General features: G+C 34.5%; 2 protein-coding genes across 5 annotated transcripts in view; one reads left to right on the top strand and one right to left on the bottom strand.

Annotated features, from left to right (window-relative positions):
- LOC107758898 (beta-1,4-galactosyltransferase 1-like) overlaps positions 1-1,898 on the bottom strand; it is a 13,960-nt gene extending 12,062 nt beyond the window's left edge. Inside the window, exons 1-2 of one of the 2 annotated variants that reach the window (XM_016576738.1) lie at positions 1,782-1,898; positions 1,397-1,751 (exon numbers count right to left, since the gene is read on the bottom strand). In XM_016576738.1, the coding sequence (XP_016432224.1) occupies positions 1,397-1,724 (328 nt within the window). In that variant the 5' untranslated portion in view covers positions 1,725-1,751; positions 1,782-1,898. Of the gene's footprint in view, positions 1-1,396 lie in introns of both variants that reach the window. The other variant, XM_016576737.1, reaches the window with a different exon arrangement.
- A 1,298-nt stretch (positions 1,899-3,196) lies between these two features.
- LOC107758896 (stimulated by retinoic acid gene 6 protein homolog) lies at positions 3,197-12,252 on the top strand. Of its 3 annotated transcripts, none has more exons than XM_016576734.1 (18): positions 3,197-3,377; positions 4,027-4,087; positions 4,346-4,446; positions 4,559-4,689; positions 4,793-4,913; positions 5,039-5,084; positions 5,287-5,415; positions 7,193-7,260; positions 7,341-7,452; positions 7,546-7,702; positions 8,310-8,385; positions 8,501-8,582; positions 8,709-8,757; positions 8,996-9,113; positions 9,275-9,394; positions 11,140-11,303; positions 11,579-11,725; positions 11,809-12,252. In XM_016576734.1, coding segments are annotated over exons 1-18 (1,905 nt in total). In that variant the 5' UTR covers positions 3,197-3,375; the 3' UTR covers positions 12,030-12,252. The 3 variants fall into 3 exon arrangements, with proteins under 3 accessions (XP_016432220.1, XP_016432221.1, XP_016432222.1); XM_016576735.1 differs by having other exon boundaries at positions 11,667-11,725; positions 11,809-11,893; XM_016576736.1 differs by lacking the exon at positions 11,809-12,252 and having other exon boundaries at positions 11,586-11,667.
- The last annotated feature ends 158 nt before the right edge of the window (positions 12,253-12,410 follow it).

The raw sequence follows: 12,410 nt of genomic DNA on the forward strand, positions 1-12,410 counted from the left end.
CAAATATGTGACGATTCAAATCGGTTGAGATGTTAAACGAATCGCGATACATTTGGGGTAGGAGTTTATATGAATGTATCTCTGAGGGGAACTGACTGTCTTTAGAAAAGTTTAGATGATAGGCTATTTTCTTTTCATCTCATCTCTGTACAATTCATATTAAAGCAGCGTTCATAAGCGTTGCGCTGCTTTGTTTACAGTGGTAACCAAGGCAACGTTGTATGGCTGCTGTTCCATAAGCGCCACCTGCTGTCAGAGAGTGAATCTGTGTCTCATTCAGAGCTTCTGCTCTTTGTTTCGTGCAGATGTTTTATGTAGTATAGTTTCACAAAACTAAAGTCAGAGCATTCTGTTTTTGTTTTAAAATGTCAAATTAAGCAATCTAATTTAGATATATATTTTTTTAAACTGCTCATACTGCATGTATTCAGCATCTTTTGGATTATGATTCAAATTATATTTGATTAGATTTAGGGTTTGTTTTAAAGGGGTCATATGATGCTTTTTTAAAGATCATTATTTTGTGTATTTGGTGTAACAGAATATGTTGACATGCTTTAATGTTCAAAAAACACATTATTTTTCAAATACTGTACATTATTGTAGGTCCTATATGCCCCGCCTCTCTCAAACGTCTTTGCAACTTCAGGGATCTTTATCTATGCACAATCAGCTTGTAACACTCCAAAGAGAAAGGAAAACTTGAAATCGCATCATATGACCCCTTTAAAATTTCAATTTAGTTTTGTTATTTGACATATTTCTGTTTCACAAAGAAATGTGCAGCATTTTGTCCAAGCAATAAGAAAACGACACATTTTTATTTATAATTTGTCTTAAATCTAATTTTGTTTAGAAAAAATTGTGAGAAAATCAAATCGTGAGTTGAGTGAATCGTTACATCCCTATTTATTGGAGTAAAAAGTGTGACAACTAGCCCTAGTCTCTTGATGTAAAGTTAACACACACACACACACACACACACACACACACACACAATGCGCAAACCTCCGCATTTGAACAGTCAATAGCAAATACTTAAACTAATAACAAAACAGTAGCTGATTCAGAAGCGCCAGATTGTCATAGCAAAGTCTGGGTTTCCATGTTTTATGGGGACATTCTATACGTGTAATGATTTTTATACTGTTACAAACTGTATTTTCTATCCCCTAACACTAACCCTACCCTTAAAAAAAACTTAATTCAGCTTGATTTATAAGCTTTCCTCATGGGGACCAAAAATGTCCCCACAAGATCAAAATTTACTGGTATTACTATCCTTGTGGTGACATTTGGTCCCCATAAAGTAGGGAATACCAGGACACACACACAAAGAAGAAAAAAAAAACAGAGCAACAGATGCACAAATACTTAAGTTTTAATTTCAACTTACCCAAAAGTGGTGACGTCTCAGGACATGATTCTAGTACTGCGGCCTCCTCTACCACGTCATATTTAATGACACTTCCATTAGTATAGATCAGTTTATTTACATCTACCTCTGTCCCATTGTCATACTGGATGCCAAGTGCGGCAGTGCTATGAGTTTGTGAATTAAATTGATCAGAGTCTGATTGAATTAGTCGGTAATTCGTAAATGTCATAGGCGACTCTGTTAAATAAAAAAACAATGCAACGATGAGGTGAACCCCGCAGAGGCACACGAGCACGACGCATGATTTGGTGAAGAAACCCACATTCAGCAGAACCGACTCCTTCATTCTCAGAAAACTACGGAGACCACTTCATTTACAAACAATAAAACTCTGTAAGAACAAAAACACCTCTGCCTTGTCGTTCATCAGATGATCAGGATAATCCTTTTCGTGAAACTTTTTATGATACTGATCGCGTCTGACCACTGTAAATCGCAGTTTTCTACACATTGGTGAAGAGCTGTGTTGAAGAGCTCAGAAGTGACAACGGTGGGCGTTTCTAGTGCACTTGTAACAGTACTAGAAAAGGCTACAGGTAGCCTACGACCTATTATATATTATTAGGCTGATATTTAAATAAATTAAATTAATTCAAAATGTATAACATTTTATAAAATTAAAAATTCAATAATTTCATAAAATTAATTTCAAATGTAGTTATTCTAAGCGGTTGATTTATAACAATGACAACAACAAAAATCATATCTGCATAGGCCCATAATTAAAAAAACAACAACAACATTAGCCTAAGTCTTTACAAAGCGTGTATGTGTATTTGGAAATACAGTGGACAGTAATGAATTTTGTTGCATTAGAAAAAATATCAAACCAAGTGGCATTTGCAAACAGAAGATGCTAGATCTTTAGAAGTCAAGTACCCTCAAGTTTAAGCAGGTGTGATAGATAGCATAGTAACCACAGGTGGAGTGAATAGTCTATATATGGGAATAACACTAACGTTTGACAACCTGAGAGTGCCCAAATGCATTTTCATCTAGCAAACTTGTTTTAATAAGTCACGTTTGATGTTTTGTTATGCAATGCTCACTCATTGGCCTACTCTAAAGTGTCTTTTTGGCTTGAGTCATTGTAAATGTAGCCTATATGTGAATCAAACAGACGTGACATATTTTGTACCTTAAATGATATCATCCATAACTAGGCTACTGTAAAAATTCTTACAGAAGTTTTCTTCTGTTAAAATTTCTTCAGCTTATTGAAAAAAATGTAAGACATTTTTGAAGGTAGCCTACAGATATTACATACATTCGATATCATACAGTATAGGACAGGTATTTAAATAGTTTATTAGAAATCATTTTCATTATGCAACAGTCATTTTAAAGTCAGTGATTGATTACTGATCGGCTCTTCTTAGCTCATCAACAGCGCCCCCAAGTGTTAGTTTGAGTGATCAGCACCTAGTTTGCTTACCATCGTAAGTTAACACTGATGCATTGTATACTATTTATTTATTTACCATTTGCTGCTTAGAAAATTAATCTGAAATCGGGATGACACAAAGGTGAGCACTGTGTGTGAATTTAGAGTCAGTAGGCCTACATTTCAGCAGTGCTGTAGCACACAAACAGAGAAACTGTGAGCTCTAAACCATCTGCTCTAGTTCAACAGCAAGTCTTATCTATGTTTGGACTCATTACACAGTAACAGTACAGTCAATAAAACACACTGGCACATCTCTCGAGTTACACTACCGTGTGGCCTGGGTCAAAGGTTGTCCAGTCATGTGACTAGATATCTCCTCATTCAAGAAGTGAAAGCTTTACTTTATATGATAGTACACTGGAATTAGTATTTGTTATGAAGGCGAACAACTTTACGGTCTAACTAGTCTTTGTCTACGAACAATATAGTAGTAGAGGATAACTCCTGTACTCCACCTGCAGAACGGGAGTCAACGGAAACTTCAGAAATCATGTGAGTTACTTCTGCTTGTGAAAAACTTTTCAGAGAATATTCGACAGTATATTTAAGAAGGATATTCTGTATTTTGTGGGTAAAATTGTTGACATTATATTATATTATATTATATTATATTATATTTATATGAAAAGGTTCATTACCTAAACCAAGAATTTTGTCATCTAAACAGCTTACAGTAACACAAATTTTAAACGAATAACAACCTAATTTTAATTAATTTTTTGAATTAAAAACATGTTACATTCTGTGAGACATATTCATTTTTTTTCCCCGAGACAATAAGTAAATAGTTAAAAATTTATTTAAAATTGACTTGATCATTAATATTTAAAAAAAAAATGAGGGCAATTTTTCTGTTGATAAGGGGAAGTGTTTTTAGGTCACTGGTGTGTGATAAATCTTATCTGTTGATATTAAGATTATGCTTTTAGGACACAACGTCTTATATAATAACAATAAAACAGTGATGATAATTACCCTGAAAATAATGCTTTGATTGTATAAAGTAAGTGGAGTAGTTTATATTTTAATCGTAATGTTACAGAAGCTGTTTTCATTCAGCTTCTATTTCATTGATTCATGCTGTGCTCTAACCCCTCGCTCATTCTTTCTCATATTTCTCTCTCTCCCCTCTTTCTCTTAGGGAGGAATGTCAGAATGGAATTTCAGTGGATTTGTTCCTGCATTGCTCTCTTGTTCCTGCTGTGAGTAATGCTTGCATTAGTCCAGAGAGAACTGTCTTTCCTCAGGACAAACATGCAACACTTTCTCTAGAAGAGGAAGTAATGCTTCACTGTTATAAGAGCTGAAGTGATTACATGAGTATTAGATTCTATTTTTACTAGTTGACGTCAACTGGTGTCCATATACTGTCTGTGTTTTATGCTTTATTAGAATTGTTACATCATTAGACTTCTCTCAAGGTGTATTTGTAATGCAGCATACTTCTTTTTCTGTTTTAGGTCTGCATTGTATTTCTGCTCTCATTTGTGCAGCGCAGAGCGAGGGCTCAACCTTTTGAGCATCGCTTTCCATATCTCAGGGGTCGATTTGGTATTGTGGTGTAAGTGATATCAGAACAAAATCTTTAGATCTAGGTTTAATATTTATATCTGTGTTTTCAGATGTCTTAGTGTTTTTTTTAAGTGTGTGTGTGCGTGTGTGTTTCATTGCAGGCCATTAGATTTCATATGCAGTCTAAGTAACCGATGGTCTTATGGTTTTGCATTTGGTGCTATTGCTCCCAGTGTGATTCAGCTTTTCTCTGAGTCCTACACGCCATTTACTGTGCCTAACTGGCCTAAAGGTAGTTTTAATATAACTGTGCATACATTTCATATATTGGTTTGAACATTGATAATAATGAGAAATGTTTCTTCACCTTTATCTGTATGACCTGTCTCTTTCAGCTATTGTGTACGTGGTAGGCGCAATAGAAGTTGGCGTGGCCTACCTGCCATTCTTTGCTTGTCTTTCAACGCCAAACCGACTACTAGGAGGGGTTTTAGGTCTTCTATATACACTCATGTGGTACATGAAAAAAACTCTTACTCAAACCTTCAGTCTAAAATCTTGGCAAGGCAAACATATTATCTGTAAAGGGATTTGTGAGTTGTTGAACCGACTGTTTATTTTTTACATTCTGTGGGTTTCAGGCTCATTGTGAGACTGTATGACACGATAAGCTGTCCCTCTGGAAAGGTGGGTGAATATGATTTATAATTAACTTTAATTTATTCATTAATAACATTATATTATTACTGATACCAGATAAGATTAGGCATAATTTTCTCAGTGTTCATAGCATGCAAAGGTGTCTTTGAATGGATATAATTTGTATAATAATATATAATAATTTGTAGCTGGATAAATACACAATTTAAACATATTTTGCTGGTTGTAGATTTTAGGCCATCACGAGAAATTGATCATCCTATGGCCGTTCTTCCTGTGTCTGTTTTTCCTGCTGGGACGGTTCGTGTATATCATTGTGAAGGCAGTAAGAATCCACCTGCAGCTGCATCCTGATGAGGTCAGATCATGAGTCTTGGTATAATTTAAGTTATTTCATCAATTTACAATGGGGTCATTCCGTGTCAACTCAACCAGAGTTCCCCGGCTAAATTTTTGATTTTGCTCATATTTTTTCTGAAAAAATATAAACATGTATAGTGATGAAAGCTAAAATATTAAATACCATGGATGAATATTTACTGAGTAATCCACTATTTTGTAGAGGGGGGTCATAATGGCAATTTTCACCTGAGATTCAGAGCCAAATTACAGGGGTGTAAAAATGACTTCTGAAAGATGGCAGCATCATAACGCTATTTTTACAGAGAGATTGGTAGGTCTGTTGGTAAAATCTGTTTACTTGAGCAATCTTTGTTACATTATGTGCCAAAAATATTAAATACCATGGATGAATATTTACTGAGTAATCCACTATTTTGTAGAGGGGGGTCATAATGGCAATTTTCACCTGAGATTCAGAGCCAAATTACAGGGGTGTAAAAATGACTTCTGAAAGATGGCAGCATCATAACGCTATTTTTACAGAGAGATTGGTAGGTCTGTTGGTAAAATCTGTTTACTTGAGCAATCTTTGTTACATTATGTGCCAATGGTGACCATTCAAAAATGGGGAAAAAGCACTTTTCAAGCTTTTTGCATGCCTGTAACTCAAAAGTGAAAAGTGAAAGTGAAGTGACATGTGGCCAAGTATGGTGACCCATACTAGGAATTAGTGCTCTGCATTTAACCCATCCTTAATACACACACACAGCAGTGAACACACACACACACCGTGAACACACGCCCAGAGCAGTGGGCAGCCATTTATGCTGCAGCGTAAACCCCCAACTGCTACCGAACCCCCAACTGCGGAGCAGTTGCCTTGCTCAAGGGCACCTCAGTCGTGGTATTGAAGGTGGGAGAGAGCGCTGTACATTCACTCCCCCCACCTACAATCCCTGCCGGACCTGAGACTCGAACTCGCAACCTTTGGGTTACGAGTCCGACTCTCTAACCATTAGGCCACGACTTCCCTACACTTCCCTCAAGTATTAAGAATAAGTGCAGTTGTTTTGACAGAAGGAAACAAGATACATTTCTAGTTTCAACATTATTTATTCCTCACATTCCTCTTTAAAAGAAAAGAAGTATCATATTAATGCAAAGTGACCCACATTTGGTTTTTGACGACTGAAAATGTGTACAATTTAACGATTTACTCCTGGAGCCATATGGAAATTCCAATATATCTGGAACTGAACCATATAGGGCCTTAAAAATGAAGATGCCAAAAAGGAAAGTTTGTTAAGACCCAACATCTAAAAGGACATAAAGATATCTTTAATACTTCCTGAGTTACAGGCATGCACACTTTGGAGAAAAAACTTGAAAAGTGCTCTTTCCCCATTTTTGAATGGTCACCATTAGCACATAATGCAACAAAGATTGCTAAAATCAACAGATTTTTATTAACAGACCTACCTAAATCAAAAATTTGAGCCAGGGAAGTTTCTGAAATGTGGTTGATTTGACACGGAATGACCCAATAAGGTTCTATTAGGTGGCATTAGTTAATGCAATGGCTAAAACAAAATAACAATGAACAATAATTTTACAGCATTTATTAATCTTGTTAATGTTGATTTCTTCATATGCAGGTACATTTTTAACATTTCAAGTTGTATAATTTAACATGTGCATAATGCACCAACATGAATCTACAGTGAACAATAGTATATTAATAAATAAAAAAGATTAATGTTTCATTATAAGAGTAATGTTTCTCTGTTAAATAGAGTGAGGAGGATCTACAATTCCATCAGTTCAGATATGTACAGACTTTACTGAAATGCCCCCCTGAACGGTACACACTCATCCAACGTTAATGCATGAATTACTGTATTTACACCAATCAGCCAATATCATTCTTCTATTGTCCCTCAGGCCAGAAGAAAAGAGTTGGTTCCGTAGAAGAGTGTATGACTGGGATCCTCATTTTAAATTCCCTAACAGGATGATTGGCACCTCCATTATCTCTTTGATTGGCTTGTACACTGTCAGTCGGCACTCAATAATGCACACACACATTATTTATTGAGTTTTTTTAGTAATTAAAGCTAAAAATGCAAATGTGTTTGTCTGTTTGTAGATGACCCTTGCGGACTACAGCTTGAGTGACTACACCTTTGACAAACTAGATGCTTTGAAGAACTCACTTGCAGAGATTGCATCGTCCTGTAATGAAACAAACAATTTGTTCACGTCCCTCATTCCCAGGATGAATGAGTTCAGCTTTGTTGCAAGAAGTAAGAAGTTATTTTTGCTTCTGTTTATAGTCACTGTACATATTACACTACCATTCAAAAGTTTGGAGTCAGTAAGATTTTTATTGAATAAAATTAATACTTTTATTCAGAAAGGATGCATTAAATTGATCAAAAGTGACAGTATAAATGTTTACATTGCTACAAAATATTTTTATTTAAAAAAAAATGCTGTTCTTTTAAACATTCTATTAAAAAGAAATCAAAGAATCCTGAAAAATGTATCATGGTTTCCACAAAATTTTAAGCGCCATAATAGTCAGAATAATTTTCAACATTGATAATAATAAGAAATGCTTCTTCAGCATCAAATTAACCTATCAGAATGATTTCTGAAGGATTATGTGACACTGAAGACTGGAGTAATGGCTGCTGAAATTTCAGCTTTGCCATCACAGGAATAAATTATATTTTATTCAAATAGAAAGCAGTTGTTTTCAATTATAATAATACAATAAACAATATTACTGTTTTTACTGTATTTGTATGTTTTTATCAAATAAATGCAGCCTTGGTGAGTATAAGAGACTTCTTTCAAAACATAGATGTACAATGATTTAATGTTTTTAAAATTTTTGTTTTTTCTCAGGGTCTTGGTTGGCGACAACCATTTTTTCCACTCTCACATCTGTTACTTACACTTTTCACGTGCTAGTATGTTACAGGTATGCTTATTTACGCATTCTTTATGCATAAAATTCAACATTATAGCACTTTCAGTAATTAAAATCAAATCATTAAAAAAAACTACCAAATAGCAAGCTCCATTTATGACTGCAGGAAACATTTAAAGAGGTTGTGGAGAGGACAGAAAACTTTTCTTCCAGAGAAGTTCCATAAACCAAGCCCTGCAGTCAGTGTAGTGAGTAAAGGTTTTTTTTTGTTGTAAAGGGTTTCATTGGGTTTCCTCTTTGACTGACTAAAAAAACATCTCAGTGGCATTTAGGGAAGGCTGTTGATCATAGTGCCAAATGCTTTTCTTTCTCAGGCTGCTATAACAAGATATTCAGGCTGGCAGATTGCCTTCACTCTGTGGGGTATGTAAATTTCTCTCTAAAATTTTGAATATATATGTTTAGTTTTCATGTAGTGGTGTGGCGAGATCAGCTGAGTTTACCTTCTGTTCAGAGAGGTCAATAACTTCACGGGCATCTGTGTTTTTGCATGCTTTGCTTACTTTTGTAGTGTTGTTAGTCAAAGTGACTCAAATATATGAAAGACTTTGATGACGACATTGTTTGTTGTATTAAATAAACTGATTTTTTGTTTCTGCAGGGTTTCTGATAGTTCACTTTGTGCAGTTTCTTTTTGCCTTGCTGTTTGTGTATGGAGTTGTTCTTCCAATCCAGAAGGGACACTTTCTTAGCTGGCTTTCTAGTGTAGGCATTATTCTGTGAGTTCTATTAAAACATCTCATAACCAAATTAATGTTTCATAAGCATAATGAACAAGAACTTGCATGATGACATTATATTTTATAGTTAACATCATGTTTATTTATTAATGATATGCAGTGTTTGAATAGCATTAAAACTGTGTTTTGTGTGATTGCAGGCTGACAATACTCTTAGTGATAGCCTTGGTGGTAGTGCAGATTATTCTGGTCCAAGTATTTTTCCTGCAGGACAAACTCTCACCTGATGACAAAGAAAAGCCCCTCGCACTCAACAACAGGTAGGACAAAAACAAAGCACCTTTTCAAATGAAAAACGATGAAACTGTGAATATGCATTGACCTTAAACAGTCACGATAAGGTGTTGCTATGTGGTTGTTATGAGTGACCAATCATATACACTGCTGTTCAAAAGTTTGGGATCAGTAAAATTTATAATGGCCCGGTTTCACAGACGGGGCTTAGACTAAGCCAGGATTAGATCATAGTTCAATTAAGACATTTAAGCTATTTTTATAAACGTGCTTAGAACAAAACATTACTGGTGTGCATCTTGAGACAAAACAAAGGCACTGATATATTTTAAGATCAGTCAGTGCAAGTTTCTTTCAGTTGTAACAGCTCAGACTTACATTTTAGTCTAGGTCTAGGCTTAAGTCTTGTCTGTGAAACCGGGGGAATGTGTTTTTAAAGATGCCTCTTCTGTTCATCATGGCTGCATTTATTTGACAAAAAATACTGAAAAAACAGTAATATTGTAAAATATTATTACCATTTAAAATACTGGTTTTCTATTTTAATATACTTTAAAATATAATTTATTTCTGTGATGCGATGCTGAATTTTCATCAGCATCATTACTACAGTCTTCAGTGTCACACGATCCTTCAGAAATCATTCTAATATGCTGATTAATTATCAATGTTGGAAACAGTTGTGCTGCTTATTTTTTGGAACCTGTGATACTTTTTTCATGATTATTTGATAAATAAAGTTATAAAGAACAGCGTTCATTTAAAATGGAAATCTTTTCCAACAATATAAGTCTTTATTATCATTTCAGTGCTTAATAAAAGCATTAATTTCTTTAAAAAAAAAAGAACAAATATTGACCCCACACTTTTGAACAGTAGTGTATATTGTAACAAAAGATCTCTATTTTGAATATATGCTGTTCTTTTTATAAATTTTTTTTATCAATTATCAATCTTTTTATTATCTATTAATAAATCAGCATATTAGAATGATTTCTGAAGGATCATGTGACACTGAAGACTGCAGTAATGAAAATAGAAATGAAATAATAGAATGAAAATAGAAAACCATTATTTGAAATTGCAATAATATTTCACAATATTACTGTTTTTTTCTTCTTCTGTATTTCTGATCAAATAAATGCAGCCATGATGAGCAGAAGAGGCTTCTTTTAAAAACATTAAAAATCTTACTGATCCCAAACTTTTGAACTGCAGTGTATGCTACCGTTGAAATTTTTGGGGTGGGTCAGATTTTTTAATGTTTTGAAAGTGTTTTAGAAGTCTCTTATGCTCACAATGGTCTGCAAATATCTGATGAATAATACAGTAAAAACGGTAATAATATGAAATATTATTAGAATGTAAAATTACTGTTTTATATTCAATATACATGTAATTTATTCCTAATGGCAAAGCTGAATTTTCAGCATCATTCCAGTCTGTCACATGATCATTCAGAATTTGTTCTAATATGCTGATTTCTGTTCAAGAAACATTTCTTATTATTATTGATACTAAAACAGCTGAGCTACTTAATATTTTTGTGATAACTGTATTTTTTTCCAGAATTTTTGATGAATAGGAATTTCTGTTTGGAATAGAAATGTGTTAACATTATTAATGTCTTTACTGTCACTTTTGACCATTTTAATGTGCCTTTGCTGAATAAAAGTATTAATGTCTTTCCAAAAAATGACCTTACTCATTTGTATGGTAGTGTATATATTTAAAAAAACCTATTTGAATATCTTCTCTTCTCCTTCCACAGAAAAGCGTTCCACTGCTTTAACTACTTCTTCTTCTTCTATAATGTGGTTATGGGGTTAAGCAACTGCATTTTGCGCCTTTTAAGCAGCTGCATTGTGGGTACATGGCTGGTGTCACGCATTGATCGGACCATCATGCAGCGGGGCTATGAGTCCATGGATCCAGGTAATAATGACATACATGCTGTGATGTACAGTGAAAAAAAAACTTTAATTTTCTAAATATCATTTTATTCTCAAAGTGGATAATAGGAACATGATAATTAGAATTTGAATGATCTTATTTATTATTGTTTATTTAATTATATTTAGGTATTTATGTTCATTAAAAATATTTAATTAATTAATTAATGGGTGATTTATTTAATACCTTTACCTTTTTTATCTTCCAGTATTTTTGTACAATGGTTATTATAATGTTTTGTTTTGTTTTTTGGGCAGGATATAGTACATGGATAGGGATGATATTTGCCGATCATTACCATAGCAACCCAGTTATGGTGTCTTTCTGCCATCTACTGCTTGGCAGAACACTGGAGAAACAAGGACCTGCAGTGTCCTCTTATGCAACCTTTAGCAATAAAACAGGTAACAATGATAGATATATGATAGCACAAATTCAGAAAAACAGACATCTAATAAAATAACTGTGCCTGTCTGCTGTTTAACAGGATGTTCAGTAGAGGGCAGAGTACGCGTGCGCTGGCTGCTGCTGTACACACTGCTGAGGAACCCTGCACTCATCCTGTTGAGAAAGAGAAAAATATCAGCACAGAATGACAACCAAGACCCACTCCTCTTAGCCCGAGCCATCACCTCACAGGCTCAACAAGCAGCTGAACTGGACAACAACAAAACTGCAGAAACAGAACCAACACAGTCAGATATCTGAAAGAGCTGGAGCTCCTGAAATCGATTCCTGGAGCGCAGAGCGGGGTTTTGTGTCTGCAACTTTGAGGTCATCTATATGCTATTGCACTTCTGACAAATTTTTAGGAGATAGAGACTTGAAAAATTTTGTCTTTCCTTTTTGATACAAGAGGACCAAAAAGACTGATGACTCGTCATCTGCATTTGTCAAATAAAATGTGACCCTGGACCACAAAACCAGTCATAAGTGTCAATTTTTTGAAATTGAGATTTATACATCATCTGAAAGTTAAATAAATAAGTTAGGATAGGACAATATTTGGCCGAGATACAACTATTTGAAAATCTGGAATCTGAGGGTGCAAAAAAATCTAAATATTGAGAAAATCATCTTTAAAGTTGT

This window comes from Sinocyclocheilus rhinocerous, unplaced genomic scaffold (assembly GCF_001515625.1).
Source record: "Sinocyclocheilus rhinocerous isolate Xijiao unplaced genomic scaffold, SAMN03320098_v1.1 scaffold1435, whole genome shotgun sequence".
In the NCBI taxonomy this organism is placed as follows: Eukaryota; Metazoa; Chordata; class Actinopteri; order Cypriniformes; family Cyprinidae; genus Sinocyclocheilus; species Sinocyclocheilus rhinocerous.